General features: G+C 32.1%; 2 protein-coding genes across 2 annotated transcripts in view; one reads left to right on the plus strand and one right to left on the minus strand.

The window, feature by feature from the left end:
- The window catches only part of LOC133184428 (phospholipid phosphatase 1-like), a 181,299-nt gene that overhangs the window by 10,099 nt on the left and 143,613 nt on the right, over positions 1 to 27,587 (minus strand). The window lies entirely within an intron of this gene.
- On the plus strand, positions 56 to 27,538 carry LOC133184744 (adenosine 5'-monophosphoramidase HINT3-like). Its single transcript, XM_061319816.1, has 5 exons — positions 56 to 140; positions 883 to 1,000; positions 1,349 to 1,415; positions 26,895 to 27,021; positions 27,117 to 27,538. The coding sequence occupies exons 1-5, from the start codon at positions 63 to 65 to the stop codon at positions 27,192 to 27,194; spliced, it is 468 nt and encodes a 155-aa protein (XP_061175800.1). The 5' UTR covers positions 56 to 62; the 3' UTR covers positions 27,195 to 27,538.

Raw genomic sequence — 27,587 nt, forward strand, 5'->3', positions numbered from 1 at the left:
GTCGTTATGTTACGCACTTACTTCCGGTTAAAGTGAAAGTAGTGTAGATACATTCATTCAGAATGTCAAAATCTGACAACAGATGTGTATTTTGTAGGATTGCCAATTTACAAGACCCTTACACAAGAATTTTGTTTCAGGTATTGTTAATTTTGCTTTCTTCACGAACAGAAAACCTATAAATGCTATATGCTCATCCAAAGACTTACAGTTGATCAGTAAAAAATAATGAAAATATACACATACAATTCAAGATACATGTATATATTTATTATGTTATTTAACTAAAGTTAAAACACGTACGACAAACAATCTAACTGCATTAAATTATAAAATTTTACCAGCGTACTCAATCGTTCTCTAGCGTACTCTGTTTAGTACTAGCAGGACCGGTTGATATAGTTAATTCGCAGTGGCACAGGATTCTTTATAATTATATTCTTTATTATAGTTTTAGTTTCACTAAGACATTAAAGACTAGTGCTGTTCTGTTTATTAAAATCTCTTAACCATCTTGTTCGGTTCATTTTGCCGTTATTTATGTAGATAGAATTATTCTGAAACACATGATTATTCTAAAGATATGGCTTAATCGCTTTTTTGGTTAAAATTAATTAATACATCGTTAGATAAAAGTTTTCCTAATTTCATTTGAGTCAATTTTTCAATGTCAGAGTAGAACCAGCTTTTTTCTATTTATTTGAGGTGGTTAGTGCTGGTTGAATAGTCATAAAACTGAGAATATTCATGAGCATTTTAAAATTATTAATCTTACTAAATCAAATGAAACAAACTAGATATTCTCATGAATTGATTTACCCTCTAATTCAGAGTTAAATTGAAATTCTGTCCATTTATATATTTATTCCTGTGCATTTTCAGGATGAGGAGTTTGTTGCATTCCGTGACATCAGACCTGCAGCAGATCATCATTACCTTATTGTAACTAAACAACATATAAAGAATCCCAAACAACTGAAGGCAGAGGACCTAGAAATGTGTATGTGCGTAAATAAAAAAAAATTTAAAAAGGAATAACTTCTTTCATCTCTCTTAGCTGTGCCTTAGTACTTGTACATAGTAAATTAACATTTCCAGAATTAATATTTCAAATTACTAAGTTGTATATTATTATTATTATTTATTTTTTTTACTATTATTTGCGGTTGTATGAAGTAAATTATCACAGTAGTGTACCAGGCTTTAAACTGAGTTACTTTATATTAGACAGTTTTTTTTTCTATTAGGAAATGTAATGTGACATACAAAGTAAAATTATTTCATTTTGATTTATAACTTATGTATATAATTAAAGAAAAATTTCTTTAGAGCTCGTATTTGTTTACAGTTGAACGACTAATTGCGACGGGAGAGAAGGTGTTGGAGAATGCTGGAGGGAAATATGAAGAGGCCAGGTAATTCTCTGTTTGACCTATGCCCACAGGTAACACTTTACCTGTAATCATCCATTTAGAGTTATTAAAGGTTACTGCATTCTGTGTAATCCTCCTGTTCAGTGTTTAGAGCTGAAACGAATGTTCGAATATTCGCGAATGAATAGTAAATGACGAATATTCGAATGGAAATTTAGCGTTCGAATATTCGGTCAAATGATTTGTACTTCAATTTTTTCTTTGTTGATAAAATTATATTGGTATTATAACGATGAAAACTTTTAGTATTAATAAGATTTAGAGCTACTTTATCCTATCAGTGCTCCAACTGCACTATTGACTACCTCTCAGGATTTTATTACTGTTAGAAAGTACTGGAAATATGATTAGAAATTTAAACAAAGAATGCAAATATTTTTTCTCAGTGTGAATCCCATTGAATATATGCTCAAGATATTTCATTTTCATATGGAGTGTTATTCACGCTACCAATTTCATCACTGATCGTATGCGTGGCCCCGCAATTCCCATGCGTTTTTCTATTACAGGTGTTACTTAATCACGCAAATGTGTTTGTTTTAAAAAGAGATAATTTTAAAAACTAATCACTGACTTTATTTTTTTTGAAACACGATTGTTTACAGATTGATCTCTGAAACAAGTGTCATGTTAGTACCATGTTTAGCAATGCGCAACGTGAATATACCGATAACGCACGTGGACTTTCACTTTTCTGCAGCATGTGTCATTGTAACTATCAAACTGTGACAACTTTTCTGTATTTTCCATGCATTAAATTTTATAATTTTTAGCATGTTAAGATGGCTTCCTATTTTAATATGTTAATTTACACATTTTGGGCAAATTTCTAACCTTTCGTCATAAAAAATAAAAAATGTCTATACTGCGTCATCAAATATATATATATATATATATATATATATATATATATATATATATATATATATATATATATATATATATATATATATCGTCAGTTTTTCATTTGGTACGAGGAAAAGCTGCATGCCTAACTTAAACAATGGGCAGTTTAACGTCAAATAACTATATCGAAATGAATTATATACGTATACAGAATTTTTATGGTCTGCAAATGTATCATAGCAAGATATACTTTAAATGTAACAACGACGAATATTCGAATACGAATAGAACAGTAGTCCCGAATTCGTTTGTACGATTAAGAAATTCGTTTGAACGATTTTTTAAAGTCGTTTGAACGATTTTTTAAAGTCGTTTGAACAATTTAGAAATTCGTTCGAACGATTTAGAAATTTGTTTGTACAATATTTTAGAATCGTTTGTGCGACTTAGAAAATCATTTGTACTATTTACAAAAACAAAGGAAATACATTGATCTGCAAATGAATATGCAATTCTCACACGACCTATTTTGAAACAATTGAAATTGATATAGACAGAACACTTTTTTGGCCAATTATGATTTATCTCCAAAGTAGAACACTTTTTTGGCCAATTATAATTAATCTCCAAAGTAGAAGTTTGAAAGTTCTCCCACTCGTACAAATGATTTGAAAAATCGTACAAACGATCGAAGAAATCATACAATAGAATTTCTGATTTCTACAAACGAATTTCTAAATCGTTCTAACGATTTAAAAAATCGTAAAAACGAATTTCTAAATCGTACAAACGATTTTAAAAACCCGTACAAACGATCTAAAAATCGTACAAACGAATTTCTAAATCATACTAACATTTCTTTAAATCTTTCAAGCGAATTTCTTAATTGTACAAACGAATTTGTTAATCATTATGACTTCGCCATTATGCACATATGGAAGTTGAGTTATTATTTTGTGAGTACAGTGCTCACAGTACTTCTAGTTTTGTATTACACTCAAGAAACTTTTTAAACAAATTGAAAATCATGGAGTGATTTATGGAAAGTAAGCCCTGCATTTGTATATAAAAGAGACAAAGAGAGTTTCTAAATGTTGAAAACAATATTTTATTAGATCTAGAGATCTAGAAGTGAATAAGATTGGGCAGCTGGCTCAGCTTATTTTAGCCCTCTCCCTACATCAGTCAAGGTGATTAAAAAAAATGTTTGCAAACATGTTTGCAAACTACTAGTAAGTGTCGAGCTCGAGTGTTATGGAGTTGTTTTTAATATATGGGTAAGATGCTACAGACCATGTGAAAAATGAAAGGGGTGGGGGGGGGGGGGGGGTAATGTTAAGAAACGTTCAAAACGCGATATTTTTAAGAGTATTCAGGGCGACAAAACATTGATTTCAAAATTAAATATCATGAGTTAAATTTAATTAAATGCAATGGCACTTTACAAATTAACAATCTAAATCTTTTTAAATGTGAAAATCTGTTGATCCTGTTAATAAATTTTGTAAAATAAAATTACGAAGCAGGTCTGTAGCAAAGGTTTTAAAAATGGGGTGGGGGGTTAAAAATATGACAAGCTTTCAAAAAGTGTCCAAACTCAAAAATCCTATTTTGTGTGTGTGTGTGTTGGGGGGGGGGGGGGTGTTCTTTTACTTTTTGTTGCATTTTTTTTAATCCTGGAATTTGCCAGTACTTGACCTTACAGAAACGAAAAGCATTTGTGAGTGGAAAGTTGGGGGTGTGGGTGTGTGCAGCATCTAAATGAAAATTTACCATAGCAAAAATCTATACTCAGAAAAAAAAGCTGGGGGGTGAAGGCTCACCGCGTTCTACGGGGCTGCGAGGAGTGACATTGTCCACGTATTTTTTTTTTAATGACCCTCGTATTTTCCATCGTATTTCTGTCTGTGTCATTTTGGTTGTTCTTTGTCAACATTCACAACATACAATATTGCTCCTTGTAATTAGTAGCCTCAAAAAAATTCAATATAACTTAAAATCTGGAATCACTTGGAATTTTTGTTTTATTCTTTACACGACTTTAATTTGAAATGCGTAGTAAAAATAAATTACTAAACTAGAAATAATGATATATATACATTTACAGATAACTGAACATTAAATATGTCTTGGAAATATTGATGATAATTTTATTCAGAAATCAGCTGGAAGAATCACTGTACTTGCAGCATGACTTCATTTAATTAAGTAATTACTTATTGGACAGAACTTCTTGTAAGTTTTATGGAATTTGAATTAACGTAGTTTTTGAAGTCTTCAGTTGGACCATTGAGAATGCAGTAACACTTCTCTGAAAGGATTTTTTAATCACCCACGACCTCTTTTGATTAGTTGAAAATTATTGAAGTGTTTTTATGCAATAAACTGTTGACTGATTTGAAGTTCTTCCTTCAGAAAACATGACTTAATTATTATGATTTTTGTCTTTTAATTCTGTGAATCCCAACTGCAATGTATCACCAGGAAAAATAAGTTTAATATATAAAATGTACAAAAATTTTGGAAAAACCAAAAATAAGGTTCGTATTACAGTAAGTAATGTACTTGGTATTCCTAATTTTGTATTATCAGAAGGAGGACACTTTCAGCAGTGATTGCGACAAATAAATTTGTAAGAAGTGGTTGATAATGTGGACTGGTCGTGCAACACTAGTACTTTCCGAGGACTCACTACTTATTGGCATTTTCATGAGATAATTACGAATTCTCCCTTTCTTTCATAAAAACACAGACATTTAGTTAGCTACATTGTATTCTAAAAATGCTTTAAGAATTGTAATGCATTATTCATAAACTTTGAAGAAAATATAACGGTCAATTAAAATAGTGAGTTGTAAGGTGTCAGATGAGGTACGTGTACTTGTAGATCTGTGGTGAGATGTAAAAATGAAAGAAAAAAAACCATATTGTTTTTTTCTTGTGAATGTAACGTCCTTACATGTAGGTTGACTGACCGCTGTTGACAATATGAGGCGTAAAAATAACGAGAAATATTGAAGCTAATGATACATATGGTGACCCCAATAAAATGATTTTGTTTTTCTATATTTCTTTATTATGGTAGGATCTGTAACAAACAAGACTAGAGGTTTTATGTCTCTTACATTCAAATAAATTGTTCCATACATGAAAGAGTACGCAACATGAGTTGTGAGTTGTATGTGATAATTTTCCCATCATTGAGTGCCTTGGACTGGAGGTTATACATGTAAAATATACAGAAAGCAGTTTTTAGAAATTAAAACACTATTGAAATAAATTTTCATCAATTAAAATCTTTAATTTTAAAATTTGTTTTGGTTATTAATATGAAAAACATTTACTGTTAATATATTTAAATCTGTGGATGAAGTCTTCAAAAACATTTTAGTTGTAGAAAAGAAATGTGAAATTATATTTTTTTAAAAATTGAAATGAAAAAACGAAATTCAAGAAAAATTGTTAATTTTCAAATTTAAAGTTACCACGATCAAAATTAAAATTAATTTTAATTAATTAAAAAAATTATATAAAGTGGAAATATTTAATATTTTCACAAAAATATTAGAATGCATGTCTGTAATATAGCTTATAAACTAAGCAAATTGATTTGTCGGGGGCAATTACAAAAGGTAGATGATTTGTTGATTTTTTAAATTTTGCATTGATTTTTGATTTCAATGGGGATTACATGTTGTAAATTGGGTAATTGGCAATTTATCTTATATTTCAATTTCTTTTTAAAATGTAATTGTTTTATATTGATTTTCTCATTTAAAATGTTTCTTGAAGATTTAATCCACATATTAAAAATGTTAACTAATAATGTTTTTCATATTCATTAATTTTTTTTAATTGAAAAAATAAAATGTCTACAAAACTCTTCTTGACAAGTTTTATTGGATATTCATATGCATTAATTAAAAATAAATTTTAAGCTCCGGGGTGTTTTATTTGCAACCAAAACAATTCCATTTTCTCTGGAAAATAAACCCCCCTCTCGTCCCTTTCCCAAATGAGCTTATATATATAGTGCAAATTCAACACTGTTCAAATCGTAACCCGGGGATTGAGTGGAGCCACAAGGTTTTACGTGGAAATATATAGGAAAAGTCTTTGAAAAATCTTTTCAAGAAGAACTGGACTATGATTAGTCAAATCAATATTTAAGCGTCCTTAGGTAATACGGATTCAATTTTGTTGAAATCTTTGCCCATGGGGTAAGGTTGGGCCACAATATGGGATCAAAGTTTTACATGGGAAAATTTGTGAAAAAAAACTGTCAAAAACTTCTCCAAAACAGCAAGACCATGATAAGCCATCTCAATATGCAAGTGTCCCCGAGTAATACAGATTCAGATTTGTTCAACTCATGTCCTCGGGAGTAGGATAGAGGCTCAGTTGGGGATTAAACTTTTGGATATATAGAAAATTGATAAATTCTCATCAAGAGCAGGAGAGCCACACTAATTCAAGTTTGTTCAAATTAATCACCTGAGGATATGTTGGGATATAGTCGGGGATCAAAATTTGCCTAGTGCATGTCTACAGAAAAGAAAAACCTTAGTAAATCTTTTCAGTAACAACAAGGCCATATTTTAATCAAATTGATATTGAAGCATCCCCATGACGTTTGGATTCGTTTGGTTGTCTTAGCCCCTTAGGGCCATAATTTAGAGGGTAAAAATGTTTCATGGGAATAGGGTGGAAAAAATCTTGAGTACGTTTTGTTCTCCCTGTTAACTTTATTTGTAGCATGGTCCCTGTAAAAAAAGAATCACTGGAAAGTGATGTTGATTATTTGAATACTCTGAATTGTAAATAGATTAAAGATAAGATCAGTAATTGAGGCATTTTTTTAAAATACATCTGGCATAATTGGAAGCTCGAACAAAAAGTCTAGTTTGATGGTCACTAAGGAGTTATCGCTCTTTTCACAGATTTAATTCATCTTCTGTAAGGTGCACCTCAAAAATATCTAAAAATTGTGCCTTAAAACAATAAATGCCTAATTTATGCAGGTTTTATCTCAATGTGGAAATAATTCCACAGCATTTAATATTCGTTTAAACTAATTGTTTTATGTAAGTTACTGGTTTATCGCATTTTATCTTACAATATGTCATTTATGTGTCTTAGTATTTATAATTTCGTACAAACTAAACCATATAATCAATCTTTTGAGAAAATATTCTATAAACTTCTTTTTATTCATTGAAAAAAAATTAAAATAATTCATACAAAAAGGACATTAATTTAATGAATGTTGATGAAGTTACTGTATAATCCTTTTTCACTCTAGTGTGGCATTGTGCGTTGTTCGTAAACTTCTGAAATTTTTCAGTTTTTTTCTCTGAATAAATTGAAACAGCTTCAATTAATTTATTTTGTGGCATCTATGAATAAAGTGGAATAAAATATAAGAATTTTATCATCCCAGTTTCCTAACAACCCATGGGGCATAACGGGTGGGTCCCAAAAATCAAAAATCTTAGAAATAAATTATACCCCTAAACAGCCAGCAGGCGAACTGTACGTGTGATTAGAATGAGCAGCTAGCCTCTACCAAAATTGAGAAATTCGTGTCTCCTAGGTCAATTAATCGTTACCAAATGGTTAGGTAAGTTGGTTATATTTGAATTATTTATTATAAGTGTATCTTTGAAAATCCTCTTGACTTTTTAACGTTTAGCAAGCAAATGGTATGCATGATGGCAGTTGTCTATTAGCCATATACCAAATTGTAAAAGTATTCCAAGGGCATAGGGCCCAGGGTTATTCATACATTTTAAATGTATATTAGTTGAAAAAAATATCTCCTGAGCTTATAGTTTAGGCTTTATGAATTTGATAATGAACATAGAGTCCTCATCAAAATTGTAAATAGCATGTCACGTGAGACCAGAGTAGAACTTACAGATGGGACTAAGTTGGTCGTACCCTGTAAAACTGATGATACTCATGTGAAAGTTAAGGCCCAGGGGCCTCTTGTTTAATTTGCACATTAAATACTACTTAACATTAAATAATGAAAAGTTATGTAAATTATATGACGTACAAATACCAACATGTTAATCAAAAATTCATTTACGTGTACATTATAACTGAATATCTAGTAGCGTCATTTAACATTTTCTCGTAGTTTTAGGCACAAATCATTGCAATATTTCTGCAAAAAAAAATAAAGCAATTCTCAATGTTTGTATGTGGGAGACGATCATCACAAATCCCCCCTACTTGGAAGTCTACCGGTATATATATCTGTTTTTCGAATGTTTGTACAAAGAAAATTTCTCCTCTTTGCCTCCTTTTTTCTATCCTACCCACGTTCTTTAATATTCAAATTTATAATGTTGATCTTTGGTTATTTATGAGGAATGGGTCTTGTAAAATAACTGCATATGCAATTCCGACTTTATACATACATCCCTACAAAAGTTAGAGAGCGGAAACTGAAAGTTTCTTATTATTTTCTAAGTTCAAGAGGGATATCTCTGTCAAAATTCATCGGACCATGACCAAATTCGAACTCCTGTATTTTTAGGTCACCTGAGGTCTAGGATGGGGCTGTATAGATCATATAGTGAAAGTGCATTATTTCTATGAAAATCTTCTTCTCTGCTCCTGGGTATTAAATAAACTAACTAAGTACATAGTTATGATGAGCAAGAGTGCCTCTTCCAAAATTGTGAATTTCATGGCCCCAGGGTCAGGGGTTCTGGTGTTTTCGCGAGGTTCTATTGATTATATAGTGAAAATGTATTAATTCTTTGAAAATCTTCTTCTCTGCTCCTGGGTATTAAATAAACTACATGTAAGTACATAGTTATGATGAGCAAGAGTGCCTCTTCCAAAATTGTGAATTTCATGGCCCCAGGGTCAGGGGTTCTGGTGTTAGGACGGAACTCTATTGATTATATAGTGAAAATGCATTAATTCTTTGAAAATCTTCTTCTCTGCTCCTGGGTATTAAATAAACTAAGTGCATAGTTATGATGAGCATGGTTGCCTCTTCCAGAATTGTGAATTTCATGGCCCCTGGGTCAAGGGTTCAGGTGTTAGGGCGGGGCTCTATTGATTACATAATAAAATTGCATTAATTCTTCGAAAAATCTTCTTCTCTGCTCCTGGGTATTAAATAAGTGCATAACTAAGTGCATAGTTATGACGAGCATGGTTGCCTCTTCCAAAATTGTGAATTGCATGACACTTTGGTCAGGGGTTCTGGTGTTGGGGCGGGGCTCTATTGATATATATATAGGGAAAATGCATTAATTCTTTGAAAATCTTCTTCTCTGCTCCTGGATATTAAATAAACTAAGTACAAAGTTATGATGAGCATGGCTGCCTCCTCAGAAATTATGAATTTCATGGCCCCCGGGTCAGGGTTTCTGGTGTTAGGGCAGGGCTCTATCAATTATATAGGGAAAATGCATAAATTCTTTCAAAATCTTCTTCTCTGCTCCTGGGTATTTTTCAAACAAAGAAATTGCATGGTTATGATAAGGAAGAATGCCTCATCCAAAATCGTGAAATTCATGGCCCCTGGGTCAGGGGTTCTGGTGAAGGAGGGGGGGGGGGGAGGCTCTATTGATTATATAGTGAAAATGCATAATTTCTTGCAAAATATTTTTTTTCTACTACTGGTTATAAAGCAAAGAAACAAGTGTATAGTTATGATGAGCAAGGGTACTTCTTCCAGAATTGTGAGTTCATGGCCAATGGATCAGATGTTTTGGTGTAAGGATGGGGCTTTATTTATTTAATAATATAGTGAAAATGCATTTCTTTGACTATCTTTTATGCTTCGGGGCATATTCGAGGCAAACAGTAAAAGTTTTAATATGCAAGGGTATATTTACCAGAATTTTGAACACCTGGACCATTTAGTCAAGTGTTCTGGTCCTGGCCAGGGCTCTGTTAACTTTTATTCTGCTGAGCAAAGTTATTCCCCTTTGCCAATCACCTTTGATAATAAATCAAGTGCTGTAAATAATGTATTTGAAAGGTTAATAGTATAAGAGAATTATGCAAGAATATTTATTGTATAATACAAAAAGTACTTTCATAGTTTTAATGATCAGGTAGACTTGGAAATAATAAATGAATAAAACGAGACAAAAATAACTTATCTTTTTAAATGTTCTTCAGGGGCCAAGAATGGCCGATGTGAGAAGTAATAATATGGGGTTAAAATAGACATTATGTTAATAGTCTGCATGGTAATAGTGATAAATGGGGGACAGATAGATAACTAGACCAATTATTTTGTTGATGCTAATCATACTATTTTTCTTGCTTTTGGGCAACAAAGCTTCATTTATCAGTTTATGGATCCTCTAAATTGTTGTATTGTACTCAGTTGACCGTTAAGGCCCATGGGCCTCTTGTTAGCTCTTCTGAGCCAAAGGCTTTAAGAGATAATGCTATGGCCATTTGTGCGGTGTGCATAATTTTTTTTTTAGAATATGGGCTATATCTCAAGAACCCCTTGGCCAATTTTTGTCAAATTTGTCACAGAGTATCCTTAGCCCAAGGGCTCTCATTTATCCTAAAACTAGGAATGTGACTCTTAAAAAGGGGTAGAAAATTAGGAAAATAAAAACAAAAGTACTGGTTGCTAAAAAATCTTTTTCTCAAGAACCACTGGGCAGATTATCACTAAACTTGCATAAGGATGAGAATATTATTGTAGATTAAAAATTGTTCAAGACAACACCCTGGGACAAAAGACATAGTCTGAAGTTCACTTCAAAGTTGACATTAATTGATGTTTTGTTAAAACTTTGCTATTTTATCCACGATAAGGCCTAGGATAATCAGATCTTGTTAGTTGATGCATCTAAGGACCTCTTGTTTTTAAACTGAAAAGTAGGTTATGATGATCTACTTTTTGAATTTTTCTGGTATTCATTTTCAAATTGATTTTGATGCATATCTTGAGTACTTTGAAGCATATGATCATCAAAACTTGTCAGTTGATGCATTATGGGACCTTAAAGTATACTACTAAAAGAAGTTAAGCGTGACCTTCTTTCTAAATTTCATGACTAATCATTTTCAAAACATTAAGTTCATTATATAGTGAGAGGTTTAGAATCATAGAAGCATGTAAGTTGATGCATCTTGGGGCCTTCGAATGACTTTTAGAGGAGACTTTACAAACCGAGGTGTCGTGTCATGGAAGGTGTTGGCACGATAAAGATCCCGTACTGCTCAATGGCCCAGAGGACCGAGTAAAGGTCTACATTGAAAGTCCTGGTATATGGTAACGTCATTATATAAAGTGAAAAATTCTTCAACGGGACGTAAAACAACATACAATGAATCAGTCAGTTGAATATATTTGAGAAAAAAAAATAGGTCACTGTGACCTACTATTTTAGGTCACCTGAGTCACTCGTAGGATGTTTTCAAAAAATGTAGGTCACAGTTTACTTTTTTTTTTAATTTCAAGGCTATAACTAAATACCGGGTATTTTGAATATTTTGACTTAGGAACGTCAGACTTTGTCAGTTGGTGCATCTTGGATTCTCACCAAAAAGTAATACAATATGACTTACATTGTATTTATGGAATTTCACACGTTTGTTTCAATATTTAAGACAAAAAAGTTTAAAATAATCAAATTTTGTTAGTTGGTTCATATTGGGTTCTTGGGATGTTTCTACCAAAGGTAGGTTGCTTTGTCCTATTATATGGAATTTCATAATTACCTCACTTTTATTATTTAGGATGAGACGTATTAGCAAACTTTGTCAGTTGATGCATCTTGGGCTCTCGGAGTGTGTTAAGAAAAGGTAGGTCACCGTGACCTATTTTTGGAATTTCAGACTTTTATCTAAATATTTAGGATAATTAGACGCTAAAAATATCAATCTTGGATATATAAGCTCTAATAGAATTGAAATTTTTACGATATCTTTTGTTTTTGTGTTTTAAGTTTCAATATTTCCTTCCAAAAATGTGCAATTAAATTGTTCACAAAAGCATGTTAGGTTAAACATTTTTTAGGTATATGAAAGAAGGAAATTTATTAATGAAATATTTATTTCGCTTATAAATTATTTGATTTTTCTATTTGAATAAAAAATTTAAAAATATATAATTCTAGTTATTGTAAGTGAAGGAATAGTCCCTTAGCAAATTCGAATGGCTAAATCTTTGTGCTATTTTCGTACTATGTTAACGTAAAGAATTAAATTAAGACATAAAAATCAAACAGAAATTTAAAATATGCGGAAGGGAGGCTATAAATTATTCAGCATCTATGAGGAAGATGTGACAATCATTGTAAATCGTTTGTAGTAAGGTGTCAGATGCGGTAGATCTGCGGTAAGATCAACAAAATGACAGAGACAGAAACAAAACCGCTTCAGAGCGCGCGAGTATGACTGCATTAAGATGATTGACAACATGGCTAAGTGAAATAGACACCAAGGCGAGGTAATAGCGTCCAATTGCTTAGGTATTATTACTGATTTATCTAGTGTTGATATTACGTCACAACAATAAATGACTTAATTTCTGATTTATGAGAGAGAGAGAGAGAGAGAGAGAGATTAGAAAACTATTTATTTTCCAAGCATCTGCTGTCATCTGATGTAGTTACACAAAAAATGATACAAACTAAAATAGTTGAATTGCACTTTTTTAAGGTCACCTGAGTCATCTGTTCAACTCTTTCAACTTCTTCTCTGAATCTGAAATAAGAAAGCATACGAAAAAGAAGCTAGCTACAAAACTAGTATTCTCTTCCAAAGACAAGACAAACTGTTAATGTTAATAAGTTGAAGGACCACTCCCCAAAATTGAGAAATCAATGACCTTTGAGTACCTTTGAGTAAAAGTTTACTTCCCTGGGGTGATGCATGGTTGAACTTTTATTGAAAATTCAGTGTTTTGGATTTCTTGACTTTTTCTTTTAATTCTGTCTTTACTCTTTCTGTATCCAATTAACTCAGTGAAATATTTATTGAAATGTAACACTGCTCCAATTATTTCAATTCTAAACTTTTTGTATTAAAATATGTAGGATGAATAAGAAATTGTAGAAGTTGAGCAAATTTTAGTTATTTTCCATCTAGGGTGACATTTTTTGCCGAATTCTGGTGGTGCATTGTCTGTTTCTGAAATTTCTATCCGTTCTCAGCCTTGACTAGTGTATCGTTCTTTCGGCTCTGCATTTCTTGGTTTTTAGCTCTACTGGTTAGAGACCAGAAGAGCTTTTGCATTAGTAAGGGTTCCGTCGTCCGTCCATCCATCCGTCTGCTTGTCTTTATAATTTTTTTTTCAAAACGGTACTCCTTTTGAAAAAGATAACGAACAGTGATCTATCTCAAAAAAGCATTAAGCAATATAAATTTGTGAAAAGAGAATAAAACACGAACCCCTGGCAATTCCAGAGGTGTGTCAAGTGTCTAGGAGGAGAAAGCATCCCCTCTATCGGTCACAATCGCCGCGAGCCCTATGTATATCTGATTTTAATAGGACTTGATATATAAAATAGGCTTTGTTACAACGCACTTTGAAAAATTATGGACTTTGGAAAAAAAATTCAAAGTGCGTTGAATTTGGGACCAAGTTAACGCACTTTGAAATAAAAATATTTCTTTTCAAAGTGCGCACTTTGAAAAATATGTGCACGGCTTGGTCAATATTCTTGCAAATTTTAGGTATGATAAATTATTTGAACCTGTTTGGATAACTTTTCGGTGATGACGTCACTTCAGGATCTGAGATATAGACGTTTTAAAGATTGTTATGGGTTGCCTAGTTCCCAAAGGTTCTCGTAAATGTAATAAAAGGGAAATGGGTCTTTAGTAATAATGGAGGAATGTTTGTTTAGTAGCACGATTTCGTTTCTTTTTTATTTACAGTCTTTAAAGCATCGCATTTCTCTGAGAAAAAAGGGAGCAATTATGATTTTTCCATTGAAAATAATTTTCCTGCAGAATATGATGGTCCTTTATAGTTATTTGATAAGTATTTAGAAGATGAAACAATTGTTTATTCCTGCACAACATGAGGGTCTTTTTTTTTTTTTTTTTTTTTTTTTTTTTTTTTTTACAGTTCTTTGATAAGTATTAAAAGGTATGAAGGAAATGTAACAAAATAATGCTGTCTATTACTTAAATCTAAGTCCAGAATTTTTGTTTTATACATATTTTTTATATATTTTTGTGTGTTAAGTGTCTCTATGGTAAAAAATGTTGATGAACACTCTTAACGCACTTTAAAAAAAATTTCAAAGTGCGTTGATTTTGTCCAAAATTTAACGCACTTTGAAAAAGTTTTTCAAAGTGCGTTGATTCTGTCCCAATTTTAACGCACTTTGAAATTTTTTTTCAAAGTACGTAATTTTTTCAAAGTGCGTTGCCACAAGGCTTTATAAGGATACATAATTCTGTATATTGGTTTTTGATTTCAACAAACGATGTTTACATGGTTTCTAGAAATAGAAATTTGTCTGAATTTTTTTCAAAATGCTACTACAGTTTTGGCCCGATTTCAGTAAGACTAAAAAAAGAAAGGTTTCTGAAATTCTTTCAAAATTCTATTCATACAGTTTCAGTTAAGATAAACCATTCCGTATTGGTTTTTGGTTTTAACAGTGGTAACAAAAATTAGAAATTTCTTTGAAAACGCTACTATTTAAAGAAAACTTACAAAACAGACATTTTTGGTCATATTGCTTGGTACAAAATGTAAACTATACCAAGATACATACGTAATTCTGCATGTTTATTGGGTTTTGATTTAGATGTACAGTTTTGCAATATTTAAGAATTATCGAAAAATTCCTTTCAACTCTATACTCCTCCTACCTTTTTAATAAACATTGTATACATCTGACCAAGGCTCGTACTAGTAATTCTTACTTATTTGTGTTAACATAGCTATTGTTTCAATTCCAGCTGTTATAACTATAGTCTTCAGACAATTTCACAGACTGTCTTTTCAGATATTAGTTTTGGAGAATTTTTTCTCAATTTTCCCATAGTTATTTCTTAATTTTGAAACTACAGAGTATTTTCAGCTAGTTCTATTACTACATGTAAATAGAATTAAAATAATAACATAAGAAATAGTGAAAAAATGCCTGCAAATTTATAACAAGTTCAAGCAACTATAACTACCCTTTGCAAAACAATTTATTTTACATTCTTTGACATTAATTACAGAAACAAATTGTCAAAACGCTTGACAATTGACGCAAAATGATTCATTTGAAATCTATGTATACAGCGTTAAAAATACAAATACTGAAGAGACGAGAAGACTGGAGTTATAGCGGAAGCCCGACAGGGAAGCAGGTTGTAAATACTCGCCATTATAGCACCGGTTTCCTTGTTGCTTTTTTGGATTCTTGTTTCCCAGTCAATGAAATACAACAAAGGGTTGTGGTTTTACATGATAATTGACTATAGAACTGACTTTTATGGCGCAATGTGTTGATTTATGTCAATCTGAAAATTTATATCCACCTAACAGCCCTCCCAAAGAAAATCACACTTGCTAACAAACGTATCAATGACTTAATAATATTACCAATGATAAATTACAGCATCAGTCAGTCTGATGATTGCATGGCAGTTTCAGGGAAATAGTAAATAAGATGACGCGTTGATAATAAGAAAATTACGTATTTTCGTATTTTTTTTTTTTTTTTTTTTTTTTTTTTTTTTTTTTTTTTGCAAGTTGAAGGTTTTTTTTTTTCCGAACATCTACAATTTTCTTGATCACTAATACTTTATGGATCGTTATCTTCTGAAACAGTTATGTTTATGTTGTATGTATGAAAAAAAATAGTGACATATAAAAAAATATTAAAAAATAACAGAAGTAGAACTTTACGAGGAAATAAAGCACATTTAAGTCGATTAAATGATTTTTAACAAATTATTGATGCAATATATATCTGTGTATTATGAGGATTAACAGTTATCTCTCTTTAAGTAGGGTAATTGGATTTATAGCTGATGGAGAAACTTAAGGGAATAAATTGAATATATACATATATACGATGGTTATTTAAAATTTCGCAGACTTTTGTCATAACTTTTTTACTTAACTTCAAATTTTAACCAAATTTGTTACACCTAAATTAACAATAGATTCAAATAATTTGAACAAAAAAAAATGGAATATATTTTTATAATAATATGAATTATCAAAGACTGAAGACAGAAAAAATAAGGACACGGAGCAGGGTCAAAATTGAATTATTTACTAATTATACACTTTATAATGTCTACAGACATATCTCTAATAAATCGTGCTTAAAAGAAATACAATTTTAATGTTCAAATTTAGTATTGTTCTATTACTTCAGATGCTAAAATGTAATATAATTCATCGCTTCGTTTAAAAGATATCAATTTCTTAAGACAGAGAGACTTCAAAAAAAAAAAAAGCAAAAAAACAAAAAAACAAAAAAACAAAAAAAAAAAAAAAAAACCATGACCTCGACGGACGTCACGGAGCAGCGAGTAGCGATAAAACTTCGCTTTGCATTCGGAAAACCTCTAAAACAAACACTGAAAATGCTGGAGGAACCAGGAAATGTATCCAAATTGAGCCGTGCATTTGTATATACATGGAAAAGACAGTTTTTGAATGGTAGAGACTTTGAATCGGACGATGGACGGTCTGCGAAGAAACAGATTATAAAAAGTTAGTAACGTCATGACCGTTCACGGTAGCTCAGTCGGTAGAGCGCTCGCTCCGTGATCGGGAGGTCGTGAGTTCGAATCTCGGCCGCGACTGACCTAAGTCGATAAAAAAAATGGGTAGCAACTGTTCCTTCGCCATGCGCTCGGCACTTTGAAGTGAAAGTTGCGGGTCCTTCGGATGAAACCTAAATACCGAGGCCCCGTATCACGGCAGGCGTTGGCACGATAAAGATCTCTCACTGCTCAATGGCCCTGAGTGCCGAGTAAAGGTCAAAATTTGAAGCCTTTCACCGGTATATGGTGACGTCTCTATATGAGTGAAAAATTCTCGAATGGGACGTAAAACAACATTCAATCAATCAGTCAGTAACGCCATGAAACGTGATGTGCACTTCATTGTTTCGGAACTTGTGAAAGCTGAGTTACGCGATAAAGAATTTGAAAACACTGACAATCTAACTGAATGTACTCTAACAATTGTAAGTAATCTAGGTTTCTAGTGTTATGGATACTTTTTTTTTCATTTTATTTTATTTTTTTTAATGGGTAAGACTCAACAAATCCTTTGTGAAATGAAAAGGCAGAGTAATTTTGAGATACTTTCAAGACGTTGTTTTTGACGTTACAATGTTTTTAAGCGTGCTCCATGGTGACAAAGCATGTTGCTTTTAAAATTGAGTAACAGGGTTCCATTTAATCAAATGAAATGAAACTTCACACATAGACAATATAAATGGTTTTACGTATCTTAAATTTTGTAAAAATACAATGTCGTAATATGATGAGGGACATTGTCTACGAATATATATATATATATATATATATATTCTCAGAGCAGAACCTGGATGCCATCTGATGTAATTTTCAGAAATATTTTTTCTCAGTAAGACAATTGGCTAGGAATGTCGAAATAAAATGTCATTGTAAATATTTTGTCAGAATTTTTAATCTCCTATGCTTCAGTGTTGCATATATATTGTCAACCATTAATTCAAAAATTAGCATTCGAAATTCAAAAAAAGTAAGTTCAATTACAGACTTGAACATACACGGAAGAACAATTGTAAATTTAAAAAAACAAAAACGTAAGATAGGACATTTCAGAAAAGTTATGTCAGTTTTGTGTTTAAGGACCTTTAGCACTTATGTTTGATTTTTTGGTTTCACGCCATCAATTTGATTGACAATCTGACAATAAGGTTCCGTACAGAAATGCCATGATTCAGTTATCATTATCTATCATTCGATCCTTATTTGCTGTAATCTACATCAATGCGGTTACTATGTCATGATGACGAGGACAACGCCGATTGTGGTAGAAATATCTTTCTGATCGATTTTACAGTTATTTCTTGAAATTTGTTTGGGGGTCTGTTTACAATAAAATCTTGTAAAATTTTCTCGAATCAGTTGCACACGCACACACATATAAATAAATAAATAAATAAATAAATAAATATATATATATATATATATATATATATATATATATATATATGGTGCTTAAGGTATTAAAAAATATATAAAAAATTGAAATTGTAACGTAAAATTGACCAATTATTCAATGGAAGAACTTCAATCCATTATAATATGAATATAAGAATATTTGATGAAATAAATTTCTTTAATGATCAACTCATGGATTTTGTCTTAATGAATGTTAAAAATGTAACTTTTTTTTAAAAAAAAGAAATCTTTATATTGCACAAATTAAAAATTTAAATAAATTATTTTATTCGTTAAAAAAGTATGATTTTGTACTTAGTAAAACATATTTCACTGAAAGAACCTTTGATTTAAAATAATTCAAAGTATTTCAAGGACATAAAAGATACCATTATATTTTTCCTAAGAATAATAGAATTTTAGGAATCTAAAAGATACGATGGATCTCTTTTAAAAAAAATTGTAGTTCTCTAAATGTACTGTATGAATACAAATTAAGAATCAAACGTTCAGACCATTCTTTAATCTTTAGGCATAGATGAATTGAAATATAGGTTTAAGGTTTTTTTAAAGCCTTTTTATAGAGTAAGTCTTAGAAAATCCCTTTCTTAAATAGCTATGGATCATTTAAAGTACATGTGATATAGATTCATATTTATCACAGTTTCATGGAAGCCAGGGTTTAGATTTCAAAAGGGGTTCTACGTTTTATCATAGGAGATTAAATTCTTGCTTGTCTGCACCAAAGCCTGAAGCAGACTCTCCTGTCTGTCACACATCGGTCAGTAGTTTGTCTCTGTTTTATTCACATTCTCATCATATCCACTTTTCAACTTTATTTAGGGAATATTGAGTAAAATTTTATTCAAATGAATGTTACCTTCCAATATAAGAATCAGCAAGAAACAATGAATTGTGTGTGAAACCGTTTGAAAATTATTCTTTTTTATTCTTAAAGCCTAGCTTAAAGCCTTCTTTATGAAATAGCTTTCAATCAGTTCCTTTACAGGGCTAGGAAAGATCGCAGTGTGGAAAAATGGTTTACCATAGGTATACTGTGTAAAGGAGACTTATTCTAGTTTAGAGACGAAGAAAATTTCTCATAGTAACATGTTCATGTCAGGAGATGACATCTAGATTCTTTGCATTATAAAAAAAATGTTTAAAACACAACACAACATTTTCATTATGAAATGTATAGATAACCAACAGTAATCATACACAAACTCCTATTAAACAAAACAATTTGTGAGCAATCAAAAATGAATCAGCTATGGCAATTTCGAATTTAATGTAGAAGAATTTGATGTAAGAGAATTTGGCAGTCTGTCTGTCTGTCCATCAATACTTTTTGTTGTTACACAATAACTCAGACAGTTTTCACCGTGTTTAAAGTTTGAACATAAAATCTCTATAATAAATGAAAGACACACATAATTTTTGGGTCATATTGCTAAAGCAGTTCTCAACGTTACAATTTCATATTTTAAACAGAAAGAGTTGATTATGAGTGAGACACCCCTTAAAATTTGATGTAATATCTTTTTGTTTGTATTTATATCTGTAAGTTATTATGTTTAGATATAAGTAATTTTAACAAATATACATGTACATATGTACGTGATTTTACCATGAGCAGAATGTTTTATTCCAAAAATTACTGTATCAAGTAAAATTAAATGCCACCTCCTGTGACAGCCCTCAGCGGAACCCTCAATTACTCTGTCAGTTTTCTTGTTTAAATTAACCTACTCTAGTGTTACATGTAGAGCCAAAATTCAAAGTTTTACATAAAAAAGGAAAAAAAATATTTTTAAAAAAACCTTCAAGTATGTTTTTTCTCAGGAACAAGGAGGGCAATGTAGATTCAAAATTTTTCAAGCCATGGCTCCAAGCGGACGCTGCGGTAGGTTGGACAACAACATGGGTACATGTATCAATAGGAAAAGATCTTTTAGACGTTTACTCCCCAACAACTGGGCCATGATAACTAATATGAATGTGCAGGCATCCTCAGCTAGTACAGATTAAAGTTTGTTAAAATCTTTGATGCGGAGGAAGGGTGGGCCACAATAGAAAACGTTTTTCATGGAAATATACAGGAAAAAACTTGAAAGTCGCAAGAACAGCAAACCATGATGACTATGTTTTAAAATATAAATATCCAGAGATCTTCTCAAAAGAGCTTGGCCAATATTAATCTTGCTGCTACGTATCTAATCCGATCAATTTTAGAATAAATTTGCCATTATTGACACACATGAAATTATCAGTTCTTGAACTAACCATGCACACAGAATACAAAAGAAAAAAATATTCAATCTCACATTTTAATACATTACTATGAGACCGTATAAACCGAGGTTCTTTGTCGCAGTAGGTGCTAGCACGAAAAAAGATCCCTCACTGCTCAATGGCCCTGAGTGCCGAGTATAGGTCAAATTTTGCAGCTCTCCACCGGCAAGTGGTGGCGTCTTAATATGAGTGTAAAATTCTCGAGAGGGACGTTAATAAACAAACAAACAATACAGTACTATGGCGGAAAACAGGTATCAATATGAAAAAATCTTCCAGTGCATAGGTTATCGAATGAAAACAAAATATGTGTAAAAATTGTCATCTTCCTGCACACAACCCAGCTTAAATTATCATTTACCATTAAAATATAAATTGTCTAAACTCTTACATTTCAAAGAAGATGGGTGCACATGACGAGCGAAAAGCCTATAGTGTGACAAACATGAAGGTGAAAAATTAAATTATATCCAAAATTTTCTTGATACTTCATCTAACATTAAAATAAATTTTACGTAAAATCTCTACAATTTGCAAAAATCTCACAAAGATTAAAATTATTTCCTTATGAAATATTATACACACACTAAAGAGGGCAAAAAGAGTCATTTTTTCACACTATAACACTATTTTCCGATATGAGTGGGTTTTCGCTCCATTTTTTTGAAAGTTAATCCTTAAAGTTTGCATAAAAATATACATTTTTTGGTTTCCAAAAATATGGAGCAAAGACCCACTATACCTTAAAAATATACTTTTATGACATAACATTCGCATCTTTTCGAGAAATACTTTAAGTCCATTAAGTCAAGGGTCATATCACAAACATGATTTAAATGCCACTATTCATCAGGACTTGTGTAGTCTAGTGGTTAGCGTGCTAGTCTCGAAAGAAAATGATACTCAGGATTTTTATTGCTAGGGTTCGAACCCCACGAATAGCACATTATTTTTTTAATAAAAGAATAAATTTTGCTGAGAAATTTTCCTCAGAAAAGTTTTGTTTATCATAATTTCATAAATTTCAATAATGAGAACTTTACTCTTAATACTAAATTCACAAATTGAAATGATTTTTTTTTATATATGAAGCTATAGGCCTTCTGCACGCTATGTTCACCCATCTCTTTATCAAAGAAAAAATAAAATGAAATATTACATGTAGATAGATTAGTTTTCTAAATAGTTATTTGCCAGTTCCAGATATGCTTGTTTACTTTGCCAAAAGCTTGCATATATATACATTGTACATGGAAATAATTTTAAATAGATACTAGATACTAACTATTATTGTACATAAGCACTGTTTGATATTCTTTCTATTGTATACTGTTAGGAACAAGAGTTGTGTGATATTTAAAAACAGGAGACGTTTTAAAAGGTAGCAAGAAGATACAGACTGTTAATTAAATGGGCCTCAGGTGTGAAAAAAAAACATAAGCTTACATGACAAAACATTTTAAAATGATGTCTTTACCAGATTAGAAAAAAACGTGACTTGATGTCATGGAAACTGTATTTTTAAGCTTACATGGCAAAAAAATTCCTGAGGTCCTGTATCCACTTTTGGGGACTCACCCATTATTATGACATACATTTAAAATTTTCAAGATTTTTTTTCCAGGTTAGGAGAACACGTGCTTTGATGCCATGGACACTGTATTTTAAGGTTTTCAGGGCAAATACGAACAAAAAGTATCGCGATCTATTTGCTGAAATCACAACTTCAAAATATGTACGTCTGTTATGTTACAGACTGCATCATCATTGGACGAGGAAATGAGCAAATGCGCTACTAATAAGTCATTTGGATTTCTATCTTTTATTAAAAACCAACACAATTTTTTGACTCCACGTCTTTACAACATAGGCACATGCTATAGGATAACTGTGGTCAACCAATGCATGCGTTTGTATGTCATCGTCAGCTTGAGCAAGCATTTGCAACGACAACCGACGTCTTCGATTACTACACCGTAATGACACAATTGCATATCATCTCCGTATGAAGTCATTATAGGTCATTATACTGTATGGCATGGTTTAATGACGAACACGAGATTGAAATCTAATGTGTATTCGTGTTTTTGACATTAATGTGGTGTGTGAGTGTTTGAATGTGAATGTGTACGTTTCTTTGTGTGTTTCCCTAAACTTATGCTGCAGTTTGCTCTGTGGACAGAGCTGTCTTGGGTAAAATTGGATCACGGATTCCTATCACTAGTTACTTCGAAAGAATTGGGTGTATTCTTAAAGCCATGCATGTAACAGCAGAGCCCTCTTGCTGGCCCTATGGAATTTTATTAATTAACTGGGATAAATTTGTTAAGCCCTTGCTATGATTTATAAATGTAAAAATTTTCAAGCCTTGAAGGGAGTGTTATTATTATTATACCCCCCCCCAACCACCCCTTGAAAGGCGGGTGGTATATAGTTATTAATCAATGAGTCTTTGGTTTTTATGCCCCGTATGGAAGATTCGGGGGTATATAGTTTTTGTTATGCCCTCGTATCGAAGATTCGGGGGTATATAGTTTTTGCCCTGTCCGTCCCTCTGTCTGTCTGTTTGTCTGTTTGTCCCCAAAAACTTTAACCTTGCCCATAACTTTTGATCTTTTGGAGCTATGACTTTCATATATTTCACATGTGTATTCCTTGTGACAAGACCTTTCTTTGGGTACCATCATATTGACCTTTTGACCTTGGAGTATAACCCACTTTCGCAAATTTTTTTGAAACTTTAACCTTGCCTATAACTTTTGAACAGTTGGCGCTTGGGGTTTCAAACTTCACTTATGTATTCCTTGTGACAAGACCTTCCTTTGGATACCAACAACTTTGACCTTTTGACCTTGACCTTGGAGTTTGACCTACTTTTGAAAAACTTTAACCTTGGCCGTAACTTTTGAACGGTTGGTGCTTGGGGTTTCAAACTTCACATGTGTCATCCTTATGACAAGACCTTTCTTTGGATACCAACAACTTTGACCCTTTGACCTTGACCTAGGAGTTTGACCTACTTTTGAAAAACTTTAACCTTGGCCATAACTTTTGAATGGTTAGTGCTAGGGCTTTCATACTTCACATATGTAATTCTTGTGACAAGACCTTCCTTTGGATACCAACCACTTTGACCCTTTGACCTTGACCTTGACCTAGGAGTTTGACCAACTTATGAAAAACTTTAACCTTGGCCATAACTTTTGAATGGTTGGTGTTAGGAGTTTCATACTTCACATATGTAATCCTTGTGACAAGGCCTTCCTTTGGATACCAACCACTTTGACCTTGACCTTGGAGTTTGACCTACTTTTGAAAACCTTTAATCTTTGTCATACTTTTTAAACATTTGGTGCTACGCTTTCATACTTCACATGTGCATTCCTTGGGACAAGACTTTCCTTTAGATACCAATAATTTTGGCATTGACCTTGACCTTGGAGCTTGACCTACTTTTAAAAAACTTTAACCTTGACCATAACATGTGAACGTTTGGCTCTAGGACTTTAACATTTCACGAACTTGTGACAAGACCTTCCCTTGGGGCCCCATTTGACTTTTAACTTTAACCTTAACCATAACTTTTGAACAGTTGGATCCAGGGCTTTCAAATTTCACAGGTATATTCCTCGAGACAGGACCTTTCTTTGGATACCAACATTTTTGATCTCTTAACCTGGAGTTTGACTTGCATTTGAGAAACTTTAAGCTTCGCCATAAGCTGCCATACGGGGGCATCAGTGTTTCACAATCAAATCTTGTTTTACAAGTTTAAAAAACCTCATTTTTAAAATCAAAATCACTTGTGATACGAGTGTTAGATATCTTACTGTTTTCTTGAAGCTCAGCTGAGCTTTTCTAAACAAACTTAAGACGGTGTGTGTCTGTGTGCCTACTGGTATGTATGCTTGGTTTGAACGTTTTGCATTCTCATCTTGTCCATAACCATTTATCCAGCTAATTTCAACCAAACTTGCCAAGAAGAAAAAATACATGAAGGGGCATAAAATTTTGTTCAAACTGAAGACAAAGCCTTTCCAAGAAATAATGTAAAAAGGTCACAAAATCTACTCAGGAACCGTCAGAAACGTGACAACTCATGTAAAAGCTTTTTAGTGCAGATCCAGTGTCCCTCCCCTGCTAGGGTTCGAATAGGGCAACAATAGAAATCAAGGTATGACATATATATTGGGGGGAGGTTATAATAAAATTTATCTTCTGTAGCACAGCAAGGTTCAGATAAGAGGTTCAAAGTTTTACAAATGTAGAAATATATGAAACATATCTTAAGATATATTCTTCTACAGGACATCAGGGATATGTATGTAATGAGTCAAGTTAGTATGCATGCATACATGTGCACTGTAGATTTAAGTTTGTTTAGTCGAGACAACCGGTGCTTGGGTGGGACCACAATAGAGGTTCAGTGTTTTACAAAGGTATAACAAGTGTAAAGTGTTTTAAATCTTCGTCTGCAGAGTAACAAGGCTGTAATTCTTCTCTTAAGAATAACGTGATGGGGGTGATCACTTCTCAGTTCGAAAGTTGGAAGGTATCGTTTGTCCCTTATCCCTATCTTTGAAAATATCTTGATGCAAGCATATACAAACTAATAATGTGTTCACTATTTATCTGATATACTTGTATATTGTTAAATGCATTCCCATTAACACAAATTTTAAGAAACACTTTTGAAATCTCCCTTGGTATATTTCAGTTTTTATTAAATATATAAATGTACTCATTTATCTGCAAACGTCCTTACTGTACTCATCTATAGCAGTTCTCCTTATTTCATAAGACAGCAGTAATTCCAGGTGCTCTCAAAGATGTGATTTAATTTACTTTGGGCTGTAAAACGACACGTCATATTCTCTCTCTCTCTCTCTCTCTCTCTCTCTCTCTAAATAGAAGAATCTGACAGTTCAAATTATACATGATATAAGAAAAAAGCATTTATTATATAGAACTATATCTTACTTGTATACGACTACTTTGCAAGAAAATTTGTTCAAAGAATGTGTAGAGAATGGTAAACCGTTATAAGATGCATTTTTTTAAAGTCTCGATTTTTTTCTTTATTTTCTTTTATTTCATAATCTGCAGTTGAGTTTTCTTCAACTTTCTTTTTATCGTACATGTGTGTCTTTTTTTTAAGAATACACCAACGTTTCTTTGTTCAAATAAAGGCAAAACAGTTAAACTCAACGTAATTTTATTAATTAATTCTTATATTTTCTATACCCGTACTTTCTAAAGCAAGTTTGAGTATATTGTCGTAACCCTGTTCTGTCCATCCGTCTATCACACTATCTTCTTCCTCTAACTACTCCTACATTTAAACAGCAGTCTTCTCATCTTTTGGAAAATGATTGTATGTCCCCTGTACATGTGAAAATAGATTTTGGAATTTCGCTATTCGCCCTGGGGATGCAAAAAAGCATGTATTTCTATAAAACCCCGGTTCCATTAATTCCTCTTACATTTTTCGTAGTAGCCCATTCATATTTTGGAATTTAATCAGGTATGTCCTGTAGATGTGCATTAAGGTTTCAGAATTTTCACCCTGGGGGCAATTGGGGATCAAACGCATTTTTTCTACAAAAACATTGTTCCTTTGACCCCTCTTAAATTTTTGCAGTAGCCAATTCATAATTTAGAATATTATTGGGAGCGTCCTGTAGATGTGCAATAAAGTTTCAAAGTTTTAATTTCCACCCTGGGGCGGATTGGGGGTTTAAAAACTTTTTCTACAAAAAAAAGTGGTTCTCTTAACTCTTCTTACATTTTTCTCAGTAGCCCATTGATAATTTAAAATGACTGGGAGTGTTTTGTAGATGTGCAATAAGGTTTCAGAATTTCGATTTCGCAAACACCTTTGCAGTTAACCTTTTAAAGTTTTTGCGTGCAAAGTATTAAGCATAAAAAAAGTTTGTAGCTGTAAGAATTTATCTTTTGTTCAATGCGAAATATGTTTTTTTTTTTTTTTTGTATTTTTTTTTAAATGAGACTGTTTTAGAGATGACTGTAAATACTGGCCCTTCTCCTATAATTGAGTTGTTTAAGTCTGACATTTCTAATATTGTTTTATATGAAATTCTACGTCAAACTGACCCTTGTCAAAATATGAAGTAATATCTATCTATAATGAAATTCTTTTCTGATCATAAATCAAGTATAAATATTTCTTTTTAATAGGTTTGGATTTCACTGGCCACCTTTTACGTCCGTGAACCACCTGCATTTACATGTTATATCCCCTGTATTGTCCATGAACTTTTTATCAAGACTAATATTCCGTGAAAATTCCTACTGGTTTGTGACGGTAAATAAGTCAATTAAATCGTCAAATTATTCCAAATTTTAATCAAAATTTAAATTTGATATTCAAAAGACTTTATAAACTTTTGGTATTTGCAGGCTAATTGGATGAGTAATCGGCTGAAAACAATGAAAAACGAATCGGCTGATAGGACCAAGGACCAGTCGAACCTATAGAAGACGTAAGTGTGAAGAACATTAATCAAGGCCTTAGGAATTCGATAGATCCCCTGTGACCTTCAGAATGTGTCAAACTTTAATACCAAGTTCAATTAGCTTCGAACACGAATGAAATGTCAATGATATTATCTAAAAATTACGTGATTATGAAGAATAAGAAGTACAGTGTATTCGGTCCTTAAGTATAGGAGTTTCGCTGCTGAAGACTTCTTTTGTTAATGTCAGGAATGATTGTTATATATTGTACTTTAAATTGATTATATTTTAAGTTGTTTTATTGTATGAACTATATAGTGAACGTTGATGTATATGCAAGTAAATTAATAAATGAAACAACGGAATCTTGGTTTTGTTGGGCAAACAAGATTAATGATAACTGAAGTCCCATAA

The sequence above is a fragment of the Saccostrea echinata genome, unplaced genomic scaffold (assembly GCF_033153115.1).
Source record: "Saccostrea echinata isolate AGI-Se365-2 ecotype Australia unplaced genomic scaffold, CSIRO_AGI_Sech_v1 ptg000010l, whole genome shotgun sequence".
NCBI lineage: Eukaryota > Metazoa > Mollusca > Bivalvia > Ostreida > Ostreidae > Saccostrea > Saccostrea echinata.

Bases quoted from the DNA above. Each gene is read 5' to 3' on its own strand.
- LOC133184744 (XM_061319816.1), top strand. From the start codon at position 63: ATGTCAAAATCTGACAACAGATGTGTATTTTGTAGGATTGCCAATTTA. The intron at 1,001-1,348 runs GTATGTGCGTAA...ATTTGTTTACAG, and splicing joins GGCAGAGGACCTAGAAATGT to TTGAACGACTAATTGCGACG. The intron at 1,416-26,894 runs GTAATTCTCTGT...TCTTTTTAATAG, and splicing joins GGGAAATATGAAGAGGCCAG to GTTTGGATTTCACTGGCCAC.